Source organism: Atheta coriaria, unplaced genomic scaffold (genome assembly GCF_025399875.1).
Source record: "Atheta coriaria isolate IRGN ID8LTWV9N9 unplaced genomic scaffold, Caltech_Dcor_3.1 hic_scaffold_2_pilon, whole genome shotgun sequence".
NCBI classification, from domain to species: domain Eukaryota; kingdom Metazoa; phylum Arthropoda; class Insecta; order Coleoptera; family Staphylinidae; genus Dalotia; species Dalotia coriaria.
The window spans coordinates 2,306,294-2,327,115 of record NW_027045444.1 but is presented as its reverse complement, the minus strand read 5'-3'; the positions used below and the strand labels follow the sequence as shown (position 1 = coordinate 2,327,115).

Sequence of the window (20,822 nt, the reverse complement as noted above, 5' to 3'; positions counted from 1 at the left end):
TAGTTGCAAAGTATCAAAGCTTTAATCTAGCTTCAAGCTTTTATCTATTTAAATGTAGAACTCTGCAATTTTTGAGTAGCATGATGTTGTGATAGTATACCTTGCCACAAGAGGGCGCTAGTATGTTCATTTTTAATTAAATTTTATATTTCTGTAATTAGTCCGTTATTGTTAATGTTTCTTTATTAGAATGCTCGATGTTTACATTTCAAATTATTATATCATCAATTTAATCACTTCTAATGTAAGAAATAGCTAAAATTTGAATAAACAATGTGTAGTTTTTAAACAGCCAATAAACAAACAAATATTTCATTGATAACAAAGAAAGCATCTTATTGGATAGACCCCAAGAAGATATAAATATTACTACCTACCTACCCACCAATCTTACCTGCCGAAAATATTTCACCTTCTCACACATTCTGCGATCCGAATATTCAATATGCTTGAAACCTCTTCCGAATCAATTTGAGTCGCATTTTAATAATTTTCGGAGCGAAATAAATCGAGAAAATGATTTTTGATATTAGGAGAGCAGAATGTGCGAGGAGGCTGAAATATTTCAGCGGATGTTCGCGTGATTTCAACATTTATGAAATGAATTTTTGTTAGGTTTCAACACTTTTCAACATTAAATTGTGGATTTTTAATAACATTTTTAGAGCAGTCCAGAAACTTCAAGGGTGTCATATTACATATTAAACGAAGGCACAAATTTAATTCTATAAGAAAACATAAAACACAACTGATTTACCGCGTGATATAAGCTATATACCAATGCTTAATAGCATTTTCAAGCATGTTCTAAGCCCTTTGAGGTGTTAACTCTTAAATTAAATTAGAAGACAACTCTTTTTCTATAAATGTACGTAATCCACGATAAAATTGGTACAGCAGATCGTAAGATATAAGGTTTTTTGCGTAACGTGTTTTGAAAATTTGCAAACCATACAGTTTGATAACATTTTTAGGGCTGTTGTGAACTATTTAGAGGATTAAGTCATATACCATAAGAAAGGTAAATTCTTTTTTTATAAGAAGACATAAACCACAATAAAATTGGGCTACTGAATCGCCAAATATACGGAGTTTTTCGCATCGTGTTTTGAAAACTTGTAAATCAAAAAAAGGAAGGGTCGATTTATCCCTTAAAATTAAAAGGGTAAAGTTTCCTCCCTAAAATACAAAAAGCTGCAATAAAGTAGGTCCAGTCTGTCGGGTGCAATTAAATAAAAACGGCAATTACTGAGAGTAAAAGATTTTATTCATATTTTAATGTGTCAATACAATCACAAATATTTGTAATATTTAATTGCTTAAAATGTCTTCCATTTTCAACAAACGACATTCATACAAAGCACTAACATAACATCAATTTTCTGCTTTATTGTAATACTTTGATAGTCAACCGAAATTCGGTATCACTGTAAACAAACGCAAAACTTTAAAACAAATTTTGCGTTGTTCCTCTGTCAATAAGTACCTGCATACAGATTACAAACATGTTAATAATTACAATAATTACACAATTTCAAACTTTTTTAAGAAAGCTGCCTGGCATTTTGTACAATTACAATCATCATTGAAATTGGCAGTTTTACTAAATCTAACAAATAATGGCAGTCATCAATAATTGCATACGTTCAATACAAAGAAAATATGTACCTCAATTAATTTTCTACACAGTGTAAACATTATATTTGGCAATGATTTAAATGGCACGTATTGTAAAAGACAAGATTATTTCCGCGGAGAATAGAGAGCTGCTTTGTACCAAATGTGTTCCGGATCGTTTGAGTCAACTCATTCTTGCGCTAGAGCGGCGATGTGAGGTAGATGAGGTTTCCTTGGGTGGATTGAATTCACATCATGTGATCTCCACCTTGAGGCCAATGCTGGGATTGAATTTGCATCCGCCACAATTGCCTCCACATAGTCCTGTGATAGTAGTCTATTAAAAACAAAACAAATTAATCAAAATTCTGGGGCCAAACACGCTTTATTCTTACATTTGAAGTTTTGATCAACTTTCTAGGACTCTGCCCGTATGGTATCCAACTTATATCCGAAGAAAATCTAAAGGAAGTTCGGGACAAGTCGATTTTAAACTGTCCCTTAATGCAAGATCGTCCATAATTCCCGAAACAATCAGCTGCGGTGCCCAAAGGTATTTGATCCGAACGTGATCGAGAATGGGTAAAATCATCAGCTAAAATATATAAGATCATTACTAATTGCTACCAAATTAGACTGTTATATACTTACCAATAATTATCATACGATGAATATCGAGTCTAAACTTCCAAAACTTGGTCCTCTGCATACTCGAAGAAGTATCTGCAGGACAACTATGACCATGATATCCATTCCGTGCATAAACCTCAGAAAAGTTAGATTCTCCATCCAGTAAAGTAATAAACTCCTCCGGATTATCTGTGTCCATTTTATAACAATAAATTTTCGCTCGTTTGTTGCCAATTCGCAACCAATAATCGTTATTCCTGCTCTCATTCTTAATCCTTTGAAGTTCTTTACAACTCCTTGCATCTGAACACGATCTATTCCCACATTTCCTTCTCCTTCTAGGTTTGTTCCTTCGTAATTGTGCACATTTCCAATTTGGTACCCTATTATTCCTTCTGTCAACACAATATACTCTTCTAAATTGCTTCTCATCTTTGCATTGCGAGCGACACTTCTGCCAGTCTCCTTTCTTCCATTTGAATGGATCACTACAGTCCATCTCCGAGCAACGTTCTTCAAAGTGTGGCCTTCCAACCAAAGCGCATTTATTGGAATCAGTTGGGATAAAATGTAAATGCGGATAACGTTGTACCATATTGCAAGTGACTTGTCTATGACGAATACCAACTCCACAGGAGACGGAACAAGGTGACCAGTTGCTTTCTAACCAAGCATGAGCGCAATCGTATCTTTTACATACAATAGAAGTCGGTGGTTTTCGTCGTAGATGTTCACACCTCGCATCTGTGAACGTAAAATTTTCGCCATCTGGAGAAGTACCAATGCAGGACACTGTGCGGTTTCTGTAACCAGTACCACAAGCAGTGGAACATTCCGTGGTGCTGTGTTTATGGACAACCCAATGGTAACTCCATTGTCGAGCGTAATCAACTTGATCATAATGCATATCATCTCCTATTAAATTCGATTGATAACTCCTACTCTGCGCGTGTCTTATTTTATTCATATCCATTTTGTGTTGAGGTGGGCAGTGTGTAATATTGCATTTTCTAGTAGTAGGAGGTTTCTCAATCGATAACCCTTCGCAGTATTGATCGTTTTCTGTGTTTTTGTTATCCTTACGTATGCAGAGAACCTGTCGTGTTTGCTCACCTTCACCGCAAGACTTGGAACATTTCCCCCATGGAGATGGTATCCATTCGTAAATACACTGTGGAAGATCACACCTTCTTTTATCTTGTGGTTTGGCACCAAGTTTGGCAGTACAATGCTCTTCAATAATTTTGGTCCCTGTTTCGGTGTCCATGCAAGTGACCAAACGTTTTTGGTAGGTATCTCCACAATCCCCACTGCAATCATTCCAATCACCATGCATCCACATTGGGTCGTAACAAGGTGCTTCCGTGCATTCCTCTACTTCTATTGGTGGACGATGAGGAGCACATAATTGATTAGGCATTACCCGGTTACCTAACATGCATGAGACTTGACGACGTCTTATTCCAGTCCCACAAGTTACAGAACACTAAATAAAACAATATTTAAGGGAATGGTAAAAAAATTGTACTTAAAACTTACAGATGACCAATCGTGGAATAACCATGATGGGCAGATGGTCTCCCCACAAGGTTGTGAAACATGTTTTTCCTGTTGCGCGCAGTAATGATCATCTAGGATCTCACCCTTGTCATTTACGCAAACAGCTCTTCGTTCTTGATGACCACCTCCACAGGATTTAGTACAGAATTCCCATTCGCCATATTGCCATCTAATAGCTTCACAAGCACCTTCACAACGTTCTCTTGTAGGTGGTGCTTTTATACCACGGCAGTGTTGTGGGTCTATGACCCTTTGTTTCTTACTACTTACATCAATTTCAATACATTCATGGGTAAGACTTCTCCAACTAAAATATTATCAATAAATAGTAATTAAGTGTGCTTAAGTTTGCTCCAAGACACTTACCCAGGACCACAATAAGAAGAACACGGTCCTTTCTGCACAACCCTCCATTCAAGTTCACAATGAGTGTTGCATGCTTTAGGTTTATCATTATTCTGATTCTCGCAGTACTGAGGATTAACTTCCACATTCTCCACCAAATCTTTACACTTCCTCAACGGGTACCGATACCCACGACATATTGAATTACAGTCCGTCCATTTATCTTCATAATACTCCCAACTGTAATTGGGAGTGTCCTTACAAGAAATGGTATAAGACCATTCAATATTGGGATAGGTCACGTTTCCCACTTGTAGAACCTCCACCATGATGTCCTTTGTAAGTTTTGCTTTCGGGGGAGTTACAATAGACTCTTCCGAAATGTTACTACCGCTGTATTTAAATGTTAATCCACCATAGATGATATCTTTGGTGTATCCGGATATAACAGAATTACCGTTGAGGTGGTACGCTTTGGGGCCTCTGCCTTCGGGTGGGTCCTTCAATGATAGATAATTCTCATCTGAATCACTATCAGCCAACGCACCCTGTTTGATGATTATATTAGAACTGCCCTTGGGAATCCGAATGACATGATTATAACCGTAGTTGGTTTTGTTGTAGAACCCAACGCTTTTACAACACTCTTTGTTGTTCCCACCACAAACCCCACAATCATCTAGAGTGACATTTGAAGCCAGACGATTATCACAACCTCCCTTCATACACACTCCATTGACGCAAATATCAAAACTGTTCAAACCACATTTGGTACCATCAAGAACCTTATTCTCCAAGAGGTAATAAGATGAAGAAAGGTCAACTCTACAGTACAACTTACAAGCATCTTCAATATCTGTAATAAAGCCATCAAAACAAACCAATTAAAACTACAGAATTCCACTTCAAAAGGTAACTGCTCTTACTGGTACCATATTTGGGAACCCATCGAACATTGTGGTCCAGGCCATGTAGTCCTTTACTGTTCCCATTAAACTGAGCACATTGAGTCTCCCGGAAATCAGGAGTATGTTTTGGGCAACGATGAACATTACAAGATTTATAATGATGGCTTGGTCCCATGCAGTAAGACCCTCCATGAGCTGGCGTAGGATTATTACACTCACGCACAGACATTTGTATCCCACCCCCACAGGGACGCGTACAATTCCCGCGCGGTTCGAACTTTCCCCAACCCCCATGCACAGGTTTGAAGTGATTCTTGGATGTGCATTGACCCTGGAGGCACCACATGTTTCTTCCACATGGGGTACCATCAGCCCATGGCATATATTGAGTTTTACAACCGGAATCACCCGGTTTTGTATCGAATTCATGCGTGCACCAAAGTGAAGAACATTTTGGCTAATAAAAAAAGTCAATCAAAATCATTTCAATAATATACATGCAACCCTACCATGAATGAGCATATTCTTGACCCGGGCCCAAACTCAAGTTCGCATTGCTGATCAGCCTGAAACGCTTCCCCTGGCAGAAGACTATCACGTGGCCTAAGTGGATTATCACGCATATGATCTTCATGTGGCACATCTAAAAGACAACGTGATCTGGGAGAACTGTTTAGGGATAGAGCAAGGAACAATTAGAAAACGCACACCTGACAAAACCACACAAAAGCATAACAAACTAAAATTACTCCTACTACCTATTACTACTACTATTCCTAACTACTTACTTTAGAAACTCAGTGAGATAGTGTTTGGAGCACTGTGACCAATGCCATGGTTGTGTTTCATGGTGCAACGACCTCGCCATGATATAATTCGGAGTGGTACCATTGTAGATCTTGTTACATTTACGATCATCATCATGGGGCATACTAACAATAGAAAAATGTAATATCCGCATGTGGACCATTATTGGGACCTACCTTAAAACATGTCCCAGTTCATGAGCGATCGTAAAAGACGTTGAAAGACCCTTATCACGAACCACTGCACAACTGGAAGACGGATTACACATGGAACCTACTTCGGCCACACCCAGCGTGGTGCACACCTCGACAGAAGCGTTTTTACAAATGACATCACGGGTTAGCAAAAGGGCAACGTCATGTTTTTTATGGCTGTGCTTCGTTTGATATTCGCAAAATTTCCGGAGAATTTCTATAAAAATATTTTTAAAATTTTTCATTAACAAAACTCATTTTGACCGTTTACCTGGACTACTAGGAGCTGTAAAATCTGTATTGTTCAGGATAACAATATCTACGACTACCAAGGAGATAGGGTTACCAACTGTAGCGTCTTTGAACAACAACGCAGCGTGTGACATCAAAGTCAAAATATATCTGGTTAAATCATCTTCGTTTTTATGATATTCAGACATTTTCCGATCTGTAACCACCATGGTAGCAATATAATAAGGTTGGTTCTTTTCGAAATTTGCTTGGTCCTTAGCAGAATTCGCAATCTCGTCTTCGCCATAATGATGGTAATAATACGCATAATCAACCACATCATCTTCATATCCTCCTACAGATCTCGTAGATCTATGAATAAACCTTCGCTTTTTCAAAGGTTTATCCGGTAAAGGTTCAAAATGAACCGGATTGCTAATAACTTCATCATTATCATGCACATCGGATTGATCCTCGGCGTTTCCAACCTCATTTTTCTGCATCTTAGTCAATCGATGCCGAATGGATGTTTTACTGTGTTTAACAGGATCGTATTCCTCATCGGGTGCGATGTGATAATCACCATGTGAGGTTTTGATGTAACCTGTCTTCAAACACACGCAGAACGAAAACAAAATCGAATATTAAACAGAGTTCAAAGAAAGTCAATTCAATATGAGTGTAGGCTATATTTAGTAGTTTTAATTTGTTTATAATCGTATGATCAAAAATAGAAAACGTCCCCACAGGCATCAAACAGTCTAGCATTTGGTGAGTAGTTAAATTTTGCAGAAAGACGTGTCCGAAATGTCAACACTTTGGCGGGGTATCGACGGAAATAAGTCGCGTTAAAAACATGCCGAGAGTAATGAGCCACGAAATATGCAACAAACGTCGATGGAACATACGCAAACAATGGCCGGTCGTAGACATACGAACGTGCTTAATGATTCGTTAAGCCTGACAAAACACCAACGGAAATAACCGATAAGAAGATTATTCATTTGTTGCAGTTTTCAATTTTAAACAGAAATGTTTTTGAATTTTTTCAATAGCGTTCAAACTTTATGAGTAATTTAGGTTTAAAGTATTGTAATGTTGTGTTGTAGTGCGCACGCGCGGAGAGCTTAGTAACATGGGCGTGGCTCCCAAAACGTTAAATTATTATATCAACTAAACTGTACATGATAACAAAAAAATATAAAAAGATTCATTTTAATTTAAATTGCTTCTAATTATTGCATTAGTGCGGAACCTAGTTTCTATTAAAACAAAAAATCTATTTCTATTGCTGCCTCTTACCCGTCCTACTATCCAACATATCCAAACAAGTTCTTCTGATGTTCAAGAAAACATAACTGACCGCGTCTGCTCCGAAATCGATTTAGACTTAAGCCGTGAGTCTGCTTTTAAGTCGCTTACAGTTCATTCAAGATTAACGATTCGACGAGATGCACGTGCGCGTGTTTTATTTCTTTATAATGGAACCAATGAACCAATAAACCCCACCATGAAGACAAGAAGAAAAACACAACTACACAACCCACCATACACATATAAATTACACTATACGATTACTATAAACTATAAACCTAGAAAAAAAATTACGTTCATCGCGATGAAGTAATAGGTGCGAGGCTGCGGCTGTTTAAAAAGCCATAAAAACGAGATAAAACACGAAAGCTCGAATTGGGTTCAATCAGCATATGACGGAATCGACGCCGGACCATTTTAATGGATGATTAGACGCGATCATTGAGTAATGAAAGTAGTAAAAAAGTTTTAAACTCGGTGCAATAAAAACTCGAATAAAATAGGGCAAACGCACACATAAAAAATATCATAAACAATAGTAAAATAAAGGAAAAAATCTACTACCGAAATGATTTTGAATTTTTTAAATATCTTTTATAGTTTTCGAGTAATTTAAATTTAAAGTTTATAATATACGCATACGCATGTGTAGAACGCAACCAGTTATACTAACCTATAAAAATAAAAACTTTCAACTTGAATATCTCCCAAACAAAGCGCGATATTAAAAAACTTCTTTAACATTTTCATTCAAGAATTTAACGCTTAATCCATTAAAAAATGATTTCCTGAACACGTGCAAAAAGATAATCTTAAAGTTTAACTCTGCAGTAAATGTTAACGTGATTTACGGTCCATTGAAACGAGTTGCAACATCCTTATTTCTAACACTAAAAAATATCACCAATCACACAAAGTTCTAGGCAAATTGTTATTACCATGATTGTTAAACGCACAAAGACGCATTATCCATTCAAACACTACGAAACACACGCATATTCATTATATTTTACGCTTTTACTTCGTTCTTCATTATGATTTCGTAAGATTTCATTTAACGAGCCGCTTCAGAATTATGATGCGTGTTTGTACGCGCAATTTTTCATCGCAATTAAGTACGCATTAGATTCACGTTGAATATGTATACAAAATACGTAATTGAAATGATGATTTATGCGTGTGAGGAAATAATGAAGCAATAAATAATTTATCAAATGCAAAACGCGCATAATCAGGAAATCTTGATGAAATTAAATTTATCTGTTCGGATTTTCTCTTTTTTGATTCTTGGCACACCTAATAAAACAGCTCAAAATCTAATAATATAAATTATTATATTATACCTTCATTTTTTCCTGTTTTTCTTGCTGCTATTGCCAAAAATAAAAAATATAAATTCAAGACAGCTTTATTAATACTATTTTTTCGTGAGTATGAATTCCGAAGAGTATAAAAGATAATAAATGACTGCCATTAATTTAATTTTATGCTCGTTGCATATCTTGGAATATTTAAATGTTTTCTTTCACTGCTGCGTATCACTTCGTCTGCTGTGCATCTTTAAATAATTTTTTTTTGTCATAAAACCAACGCACAATAAATCTGTTCACAAAGCACGCCAATAAAGTTGTAAGGAATGTCCATGACGGCAATAAACAAACGTTTATACGTTTCAAACTGTTTGTCGTGTTGAATTTCTTAGATATGTGAGTTTTCGGTACTTTCCGGTGTTCCAGTTTTATATTTATCGACAACCTATATTTTATAGGTCGTTACATTACGCTAATAGACTTTAAAGGGCAAAAAATGCTCCCGGATAATATTTTTAGATTTAGATTATGTGTTAGGTTATACGTTTAGGTGATAGTTTGCAGTTGTGAGAATGTGTGAATATTAATAAATTTTTATGTAGTTCGAAACTGTGTTACCAGTCACCCACCTACCATGCCGTTGCATAAGGAAACGCCAACATGCGAAATGAGCTCGCCGCGCACCGTCCCGGTGTAGTAACATGCTGGATTCTTGTCGTCGTGTTTCCTGCTGATGTTGTTGCTCACAGAAACTATCTGCAAGCAAAACAAGCAACATAAATTAACACACAACAAAAATTCAATCAAAACAATCCATAATTTAATTCATCATTGAAATAATTATTAATATTTATACAAATCAACAACATTTTATGATAATTTTATTAATTTTAAACAGAAAAATGTCTTTTATAGTTTTTTGATATCTCTTATACTTTGCCAGATATTAAGCTTTGAAGTTTCAGGAGCCACGCCCCGAACATGTAAACAGTAAAACTAACCAAACTTCAAACTCATTTTCCATCCGTACTAATAAAGATATCAAAAAAATTTAAAAACAATTTGATTAACATTTTACTCACCCTTAAATGTGGAGGTCTAAAATTCATATCCTGCGTCAATTCCAATACAATCTTTTTATTGGTCGCGTTAATCTCGTACTTAGGATGCGGATCAAAAACTTCGGCAGTGTTATCTCGAAAATGCCCGGAATGGACAACGTTCGTATTCGCTAGTTCTTCGACGTTCTCGTTGACACTGACAGTGTCACCGCTTCTTATCTCATCGTAAATCTTATCATACACGTGCAGCGGGGGTGAATTTTTTAATGGCGTAACATATTCCATGTTAGAATCGTTTGTGTTAACTGGATTTATAATTGTAGGTGTAGTTTTGGCTGATAGAGTGTTTTTTGTGTAGTCGATGGAGACAGTTGATGCTATAGATGGCGTTGGTGTTTCTGAAGCTGGACTATCACCAGGATAATCTGAAAAGAAGAAAAAAATAATTAATTTTTGTTTTTTAAATTTTTTTGTTATCTTTTTTCGTTTTGGTGTAATTTAAGTTTTAAGTTGATATGGGAATTTAACATAGGGTTGTGCGACGCATGCGCATTGTGATGCAAGGGCGTGGCTCCCTAAACTTTAACTCAAGTTTACACAAAAACTAACAAAGATATAAAAAAAGTATAAAAAGATTTTTGTAATAAAATTAAACGATTTTTCCGAAACAATTTAAAAAAACATAAATAATTCAAGGATTGTGTAATGTGATAAATGTAATTTGCATAAAACAAGCAATACTAATTACACATAAGTAATTATTTCTGCGTAATAGCATACATTTCGATTAATTGCATTTTAATTGTCGCATCGAGATTCATTCGCACGCTTCATAAAACATTAAAACACTACAATTAAAACATCAGAGCGTAAGTGATTGTCGTATACTTTTATAATTTAACACGCGAGAGGAAAAAGTTAATTGTCGACGCGTCGGAAAATGTTTATCGTTTACAGTTATAAATAACAATTTTACTATACAACCAACAAGTGTATGTGTAGTTCTTTTTTTGGTCGAGGCTAGCCGACATAAATCTAAAATTTTACGAGTGTTTAAGTTTAAATAAACACTCGGCACTGACGATTTTATTCGCATTGTAGAATTTCCTATCGCGAATATTATGCATACTCGTAGTGAACCGAGGCGTGACAAATAAATGCGCCTAAAAGAGCGTGAAATGCTCGTGAAACCAGCGCCAGCGAACAATAAAGACATCAATCAGCCATGGATTATCCTTGAGAATATGCCACGACCACAACAAATTGCAATTGTTATTGCTTACAACAAATACAGCTAAAAACTAAATACTTCTATAAATAAATTCTAATTACTGTTGCATTGCAATTTGTTGCAACAGTAATTTAAATGTCAAAATCAAAGAAAAAACATGTTTTGAGTTATCCTTAAAAGTAAACAAGGAAATTGACTAATTTGTGTCTAATTTTATATTTTAAAAAATAAATTAAGTGATCTGTCACTTATTTTGCACTGCAGTTGAAACGACTTTTTACTCCAAATATGGAAACAAGGAAGCTGCAATAATGCAACATAAATTATTCACTTTTATGACTCCATATTCTAGGAAGATAACATCTGACAAGTCAACTTAAGACGTTCAAAACGAAATTGATGATATCATAAATTTCAATGTCGTGCGCATTTAAATATATTGAGAAATTGTTGTTAAAAAAATTACGTGCATATGAAACCTAATATTCTCATTAATGTTATTAATGTTTATAGTAAACGCTATAAATAGTCGTCCAACGCCTTGTGCGTGCTTCTATTTTGTAACACACACGCCTTGGTTCCCTAATCGAGCGGAATAATTTTAATTCCACTGATGACGACTTTTTAAATTGATGATCAACGTTTCGCACGTTTCGTACTTGAAACAAAAATTATTCATAATTATAATTACGTGTAATAGTAAAAAAGCATTTAAACCTTTTAAGTTTAAGTTTTAAATGATTTATTATCGTTGAAATTTTTTTGATAGCTTGAATGGTTCACGAGTTATTTGAGTTTAAAGTTTATTGAACCACGCCTACGGCTGTCAAAAGATGCGGGTGAGTGGCTGAGTGGTTAACGCACGCGCGTAAGTGAAAGGGCGTGGCTCCCTAAACTTTAAACTCGAATTACATAAAAACTATTGGAGATAATTAAAAAATTCAAACTGATTTTAGATAATAAATCTAAAAACTATAAAAGTATTGAATTTATGTTGTAGTATATCATTGCAATCGTCGCGATTTAATCAAAAGTTGACAGGCGTGCAGCCCACTGTAATATTTCAATTAATTTGCTTTCGCGCGAACACCCAATTGACCTCTGGTGCGCGCGCTGTTTTGACTCATGGCATAATAACAATTCCGTCTTCTTAATCGATTAATACGCTTTGTGAGCAATATTTGGATTGTCAGATTGACACCACTCTCAAGACCCAGCGCAACACTCGCAATGGAATATGAGATCAAGGCAAAAATAGTCTAACCATACAAATGGCGAATCTAAATTTGCAATTTCATACAGAACACATGCATATTATTAATTTGTGCTTGGCGACTAATTTATGCAATTATCAAAAGCAGGCGTTTAATTTTAATTGAAATATCTGCGCGCGCGGAATGAATGTTATCACAAGAATAACAAAACATTAAAAAATGTTGAAATCTATGAATGAACAACATGAATGAAATAAACAAGCATTTTATTCATTCATAATATATTTATTTATTGCATCACACATTTACGGTAACTAATTTTTCGAATTACCCATAATTAGACAGCGATTAGTTCGTTTGCATTTGCATAAAATCCAATTTTATCCGGAGGCTAATTTTATTTTTAATCGCGTGATCTTTGAAATTTGTTATGACAAGCGATTACCGAGCCGAAAACTAAGCCTGCAAGATGCTAGATGTTGAAACAAATAAAATGTTGGAAAAAATCGATTCGATGAGTTCGAAACGAAACGGTTACAAGGACGCTATGATCGAGAGACTGCGTACGTATTCGCATTCGCATAAATAAATAAATGTCTATGTTTACTATCTTTTGCTAGGATACAACTCAGCTACCGTTTTTAACTTATAAATTTACAAAGAAAAATTAATTTTTTTGAATTTTTAAGATAACTTTAATAGTTTTTGAGTTATTTAGTTTTTAAGTTTTTGGTGCCACGCCCCTTAAGCGTGATGCGCATGCGTAGTAGCACAAAACACTACAAAATACTTTAAACTTGATTTATAGCTAAACTAATAAAGATAATTAAAAAATGTAAAATATAAAATGTTCTGCTTTAATGTGCAATATTGACTCATACAAATGTTTATTTAATTTCGTCTGCGTTGCAACTGCAGCCAAATATTTCGTTACAAGTTAATATGTATATCAAATTTTTATGCACGCCCAAAACTCATATACAGTGCATTAAAAATGCATTTAAAAAATCGTAAAAAATACTTGGCGAATATAACAATATTTTTTTACAACTTAACTTAATTTACTTAACTTAAGTCAACATCACTTAATTTTAATTAAACACGACGTGGTGAAAATAAATTTGATACATTAATGTGTTTCTCGTGTATTAATGCCACAGACAGTGCAGAATAAAAAAGGGAACGACCTTTTACACGAATATCAAATTCGCTCGTATGATTCGGATTCATCACGTTCAAGGACCTTCATGGGTGTCCACTTGATAACGCAGGCAATGAATATGCATGATGGAATGCACTGTTTATTTAAATTTATTGAGTTCTGCAATGTATAGTGAGAAATGATTAATTTTTTGAGCTTTGAGCGAACTTTTTCGATTTTTTCGAGTGATGCGTTGATTTATTAACGACTCAAGCGCGAAATTAGCAGGAAAAAATCAACAGCTTTTCTATCCTTGAGAGTGAAACCAGCCGTAAATATTTATCCGATGGTGTTAAAAACTATAAAAATATTCACACACCAAAAAACTAATTAAAACAAAATTATTTTTAAAATTTTCTTCTTTTTTGTAAATTTTACGTTTTTGGATTAAAAATTTGATGCAATTGATAATAAATAATTTAAAAAAATTAAATTTAGATATTTTTAGAGATTTTTAAAATGTTTCAAGTGATGATGGGTTCTAGTAAGTAAAAATCCTTGAGGAAATTTTTGCAGACGTGTTACTTACGTAAGAATAACACAGATTGGACTTTAACAGACTTTGTTTATCATCAAAGCTTTCAATGTCGAATGGTAATATTTTATTTCTAAAGAAGTAGGTCGGAAAAAACAGAAGCGATAATCTCGCGGTTTTCATGCGGGGCTAACCTTGAAATTTGAGAAAACTCTGCGAAAAATCAGCGCAGTCAAAACATGAGATTAACTTTTTAACTTTGAACATATTTTAGCAAAATAAACATAGATTTACTCAATGTTTTTTCTTTATATAATATTTTTCAAGAAAAAACCTCTTAATTTAAAAAAGTAAGGTTAAGTCAAAGGGGCGTGGCTCCCAAATTTTAAAACTCAAATAAAACAAAAACTATTGTAGTTATTTCAACAAAACAAAAAGATATAGTCTTAAAATAAATTAAGCTCGGAATGCATCGACGAAGTTCTTGTGTGCTGTGCATTTGTTATACATAAATAACAAAAGTAATCGGGCATTTCAAGTATCGCATTGCGAGCATTGTGTGTGCATTCGTACAACTCGGACACAAGTAATATTTTTAGGCTAGCCAGCAACGGCCGCAACAAGATATTATTAGAATGCGATCGCCGGCATTGCGACAATTTTGCAAAAGTTAAAAGACGTTTTGTTATACAGACAAACAACAAAATGACTGAATTTTGTAAAAATTATTGTAAATTTATTTCCTTCAATTAATTATTCTTTTCTATTTATTTCTCGGAATCTATTTTAAGCACGTTTCAAAATGACACCGGAAAACGTTTATTTTTGAATTTTTTATAACATTAATATCATTTTTAAACCGCACGAATTATTTTTATAAATTCTGTAGAATTATAGAAATTCCAGTTTAACTAAAAACAGATTAAAATATAAACCCAAATGATGATGCATAATGGTGCTACTAATAATCTGAATATTTTTGCATCTGTTAATGATGCATCACATGGAATGCATAAAATAATAAACAATTTCCTGGAATTTGCACATTTTGGAAATTCCGATTTGAACCATGTTTGTTTTCATAAAAATCCAAATTTCCCACATTCACGCATTTCGATGAAGGTTTTATCATCCTTTTACTTAATTTTATTTCCAGCGCACATAAAATAAACAATTTAGCAATAAATCATGTTTAGGTTTAGTATTGTCTATCGGCAAAACAATATGATAATAACTCATATTACACGAAACAATTGCATACCTACCTATTAGAAAGGTAATTGAATCTTGCGCTACTGTTATTTAAACAATAAAAACATCTTGAGTTTCAGAAATAAAATTTGTTTACAGATTTGATTTATCTCTAATAGTTTTTGAGTTATTTCTATTTAAAGTTTTTTATGCTCCTCCCTCGTATACATATACGCATGCGTTGCATTCAGCAATATCACTCCCCGTGGCGCTGCAACCACACTCACACAACCAATCAGATAAACCAAAACTTTGAATTCAATTTACACCGAAACCGTACAAGATATCAACAAAATTCAAAAAGTTTATTTGCTTCGCATTTCCGTATTCCAGTATTCCACACGCAATTGTTTATTAACTTAAGTCAAAGCGCATGCTTGCCTTAACTTAAGTAAAGTGTGTTACTTACTTAGCAAAGTAAACATGTGAATCAATCTTCCGATTGATCAATCTATCAATGACGAAGAGAAAAAAACTTAAGCCGACTTAACTGTAGCTTTACTTATTGAAGGTACTGAGTAACTTTGGATAAGGTTTGTGTGTGATATGGTTTGGTGGCGTGTTGTGAGGCTAATCGTGAATTTATTCACAGTGTGTCATTCACCTTACTTACAGTCTGTGAAACTGGCTTAACTTAAGCTGTGAACAAGCAAATGCGCGCGCACGAATACATAAAATATAAAATCTTGTATGAATCGAGAATCCAATCAATGCAAAACGCTATTTTTATATTTAAGTCAAATTGACTTAACTTAAGTCAACTTATCTGTCAATGTCATTAATTCATCCTAATCACTGAAATAATTACATAAACGTTAATGTTTTTAATGTTCGCATTCATGATTGTGATTGTGATTGGGATGCGCGCGCATTCTCGACAATTTATTTATATAACATTATAATTACAACAGCAGACGACGCGAAATTAAACGCTTCTCTCACTCTTTCTCATCATTTTTTTCGTTTTAGATTTTAGTGAACGAGAGTTCAAGTCGACGACCTTAGTTAACCATACGCAGAAACGAATCTTTCAGACATGCTAATATTAATAAATTAATGAGATAATAATTGGCGATTAACAATTTCGGTTTCAGATTAGTTTGTTAATTTAGTTGTTTATTTTTTTAAACTTTATATTTCAGTAATAAAACTTCGCTTCGTTTGATGTTTGTCGTTGGCGGTCGTAAATTTTATACATCGCGCTAAATATGACTTAAGTAAGTGTTGTACACATAATACTTTTTCGCCCACATTGCTTAAACATTAGTTTTGAGTTAAAATTACTGTTTGAAGAAAAGTTCGCATATGACGTAGGGAATATATGAATGCTAAATATAAGATTTTCTTTTCCTAGCGACGTCTGCGTCGCGACGCATTCGACGCTTGAATTAAATAAAAATCACGCCCGCGCAATGTTTATTTTTAATAAGTTAACTTAATCCGAATTCATATTACTACATTATACTAGGTTATACTAAGTAAATTTGATCAAAATGAAGTCATTTCAGTTAAGCTATTGGCGCATGCGCAATTTAAAACTTGGATGACTCAAAAAATTAAAGAAAACAGAAAATTTTCACAAAAAAAAAACATTTTATGGTAATTAAGCGATACTAAATCAATCAAAAATATAAATATTTTTATTTAAGTCATTCGCGCATGCGTAGTTAATAAATGGGCGTGGCTCCCATAACTTTAAACACGAATAACTCAAAAACTATAAGAAATATTGAAAATTTTCAAAAAGACAACATATTACACTTATTAAACTAAGTAATTTTAAATGAAAAATATGTAATTAAATTTAAGTTATTCGCGCATGCGTAATTTATAAATAGACATGGCTACTATAACTTAAAACTCGAATACCTCAAAAACTACGAGCAATAATTCAAATTTTCAAAAAGCAAACTTTTTAAGACTAAATAAACTCAATCAAAAGCAAAGTATTTTAATTTAAGCTATTCACGCATGCGCATTATAGAAATAGGCGTGGTTTCCATACCTTTAAACTCGAATAACTCCAAGACTATAACTAATTTTTCAATTTTTCAAAAAGCAAACATTTTATGATTATTAAATAGATAATTTTAGAGGAATGAATACGCGTACACCAAGACCCACCAAAAAATCGTTGACCTTGCGAATTGAGTTAAAAATAGCGCGCCAAAATTATTCCGAGATATTCTACACTCAACACCAACCAACGCCATGACTATTCATACTCAAACACACAAAAATATATCATTTTTCGTGACTTAAGTACATCCAACACACATTTCCGTATCAAAATCCTCATCAAAAAAAAATTCTCCAATTATAACGGTTTGTGAATGTCTACCTGAGTGCAACTTTTGACTTGTTCGTCAAAAGTCAAGAAAAAAAAAACAAAGAAGTTAGTGGATGAACTTAAGTCACCTGAGCTGGTGGCATGAGACACAAGAAGCTCGACCACTGGCCGCGCACAAAGTGGAATTTTACCTGAGGGCAGAGACGCGTCTTGGAACGCAGCGGTCGTCGGCGCGAAGAAGCCCACGCTCGATGAGCCGGTCCCAGATCTTTTGTTCTCTTCATCTCCACTGCCAAGCGTAGTAGTAACCTGATGTAGTGTTGTTGCATTAATCACCTCGGTCTCCATGCTCACATTTCCGGATTTATTTGCGAGTAAAACAAAACCCACCCCTATCAACGCGAGTACAACAAGACACGCCAACACACAATACCATCCCGCGCATTTTCCGAGTCGATTTTCACGCGTTGTCAAACGTTTTTCATTCTTTTGATTGCGTTCGTCTAAATTGAACGTGAACGCATCCAGATCTAAATGTTTCTTACGTTCACAAAGTTTACAGGTTTTCGTCTCATTGAAATTCACTACGCTCGAACATCTCGTACACTTTTTTAACATATTCACATCGCATGTGTCATCTACGGTTGAATTTAATGTTGTGGTTGTTGTTACTGCCGGTGTACCGATTGTACTCATCATTGCTGAATTGACATCGTAGGTGGTTTTGAATCCGCACAGTTTTAAGCGTCGTTTCTTTGTGTAAAATTGTTTCTTAGGCTTGCCTTGCTTGCCCATCATCATGAGAGTGTATTCGGGATCGTCGAATTTATCATAAGACAATGCATACGCCATTATTATAGGTATAATATTAATAATATTGTTTATAATTTTATAAGGGTAATATTCATGGCAGTTATTTGATGGCAGCTTGTTTAAAAGTTGATTGAAGACATGGAGAACATTGAGAACGCCAGGTGAATGTTAAATCTGTAAATAAATCATATTAATTAATAATTAATTAATTATTTAATTGATGTTAGAGTGTTAGTATGTACCTATCAAATTAATTGTGCTTAATTGTTGTTTTTTAATGCGAATACAGAAGAAAATTTTTGCTTACGCGCGATTCTTGGTATGTAATGAACTCTTACGATTTCTTACTAATTACGCTTCGTAATTAATGCATCATTGACAAAAAACCCGAACATGTGATAATTACAGAGTGATGCGTAAATTATCAAAGTTTTTGCGCGGTTTTTAATGATAACTTTTAAACCAATTATGATAGAATCATTATTTTTTCTGTGTATTGGTAAGTATTTAATTCTACATCTGATAATGATTTCATTTACCAAATTTAATTGTTAGATTGGTAGTGATATATAAATTTTGTTAAATTATTTAAAAAATTACTTTCTTTACCTTGTATATATAAGTTTTTCTAAATTAATCTATGCATAATTATAGGTAGAAATTAACACATAATGAATTTGTCAATGAATTATTATTCTATCATATTTAATTTATGAATAATTAAAAAATTCAAGAGAAATTAGAATTTTGTCCGAATTCAACGAAAAAAACATGTTTCAATGGTGTAAATAATTTATAACTCAAACGTTTAATGTCCTCAAATAAAAATTCTTTAAAATATCAATACTGAATTAAATTCTGCATCAACCTTTATATAGATTTGATTAATTAGAATATTAGATTATTGATGATTTATATTTCTTTATGTAATTGTAAAAAATGACTAATTTTTTAATAACTAGTTTAATAATTATATTTTTAGATAAATGTTGATAAAAGTAAACGTAGAATTTAATACAGAATCGATCAATAAAAAAGTATTCTTCTATCTTATATGGTGTATGATTAATTAATTAAAAATTGCAAAAAATAAACTTTTTCCTAAATTTCTCAAAAAACACAAAATATTATCAAAGAAAGTAACGAATAACTCCTATAATTAATGACTTAGAATTAAATTCTTTTAGGAATCAACTCTCCAATATATTTTGCATATAACCAATAAATTTTATGTTAATTAAATAATTATTCAAGAAGTTATCAACTAATAACTTGGTCTTTCAATAATTTTTGTGAACAAAGTAATAATTTTCTTAGAAAACTCTGTATATTATGATTTCCAACCATTATACGATCAGAATTTAAAACAGAATCAATTCTCAAAACAACAACTACAAAAACACGCCACACTACGAAATAAATAATCAATAACAACAAACATTGATAGGTTATAAACGAAACACGTGTAAATTAAACTTAAACGCGCATCTTCAACAAACTTCTAATTAAATTAGCGTAAATTACCCAATCAGTAACACATTTCAAAGCTAACAATTCAATTAAAAGCTAAAATAAAGAAAACAACAAATGCAAATCTTACTTTTCAGTTCTAACATCAATTTCGATTCATTCCTCAATTCATTCTTCGATTTGTAATCCGTGAATTCGTTCGTTTTATTTATACTTCTAGACTTCGAAATCAAGTAAACCCGTTGATGATCCAAAGAGCCGCCGAAAATTTACTAATCTTTGAATTTATCGTAATAACTTCTTCGATTCCTCTGTGTATCTTATTTAAACTTTCCGCGAGATCCGTGTTCACGCGCGCCACGCTCGAAAAATTGAGATTCACGCACGTATACACTTATTAAATTTAAATTTAATTATTCGAAGTACTTTTTACGGAAAAAGTACGAAAGTTTGTGGATCGCACGCCGGTTGAAGTCGCACGCGTTTATATCTCGCGAGCGATCGACAACCGCCGACGTCGACACGCGATAAAAGACTCACAATTCGTTTCAACTCTACTACATCAGTGAGTTTAAAAGTCGCCAGGATATCCCCGCCAACGGGTACAGCTGGGTACTGGCGCTAAGCAGGAGTTTGAGAGTTGGCGCAACTTACTTATATTAAGTTTACTTAACTTTTAAAAAGTTTTAAAACTGTAAAAAATGGGCTATTGACAAAATAAAACATTACATGTACCTAATAACTATTTTTTCTTTTCATTTTGTGTGTACAATTGACTTGAAAATGGTTTTTAGTCAAAAATTTCTCATTTTACCATTTTTGACAGTTTTTCTATGATATATATATGATACGGTCCCCTTTTATGTCAATTATACTTCCTAGATATAGGAATTCCTTGAC

General features: G+C 33.7%; 1 protein-coding gene across 2 annotated transcripts; it reads right to left on the bottom strand.

Moving 5' to 3' along the window:
- Window positions 1-1,249: 1,249 nt before the first annotated feature.
- AdamTS-A (ADAM metallopeptidase with thrombospondin type 1 motif A) lies at window positions 1,250-20,599 on the bottom strand. Of its 2 annotated transcripts, none has more exons than XM_065312429.1 (14): window positions 20,053-20,599; window positions 17,831-18,626; window positions 9,999-10,402; window positions 9,546-9,672; window positions 6,333-6,896; window positions 6,044-6,278; window positions 5,849-5,992; window positions 5,570-5,729; window positions 5,079-5,517; window positions 4,174-5,008; window positions 3,787-4,114; window positions 2,269-3,733; window positions 2,013-2,212; window positions 1,250-1,954 (listed from the first exon to the last, which is right to left on the bottom strand). In XM_065312429.1, exons 2-14 carry the CDS (start codon window positions 18,489-18,491, stop codon window positions 1,871-1,873), a joined length of 5,646 nt encoding a protein of 1,881 aa, XP_065168501.1. In that variant the 5' UTR covers window positions 18,492-18,626; window positions 20,053-20,599; the 3' UTR covers window positions 1,250-1,870. The 2 variants fall into 2 exon arrangements, with proteins under 2 accessions (XP_065168501.1, XP_065168492.1); XM_065312420.1 differs by having other exon boundaries at window positions 6,333-6,900; window positions 9,550-9,672; window positions 20,053-20,598.
- Between the last annotated feature and the right edge of the window lie 223 nt (window positions 20,600-20,822).

Coding starts and splice junctions, on each gene's coding strand:
- AdamTS-A (XM_065312429.1), bottom strand. CDS start 18,491: ATGGCGTATGCATTGTCTTATGATAAATTCGACGATCCCGAATACACT. Junction 5,730..5,848: donor TATCTCACTGAGTTTCTAAA/GTAAGTAGTTAG, acceptor ATCCCTAAACAG/TTCTCCCAGATCACGTTGTC. Junction 1,955..2,012: donor AGTTGATCAAAACTTCAAAT/GTAAGAATAAAG, acceptor TGTTTTTAATAG/ACTACTATCACAGGACTATG.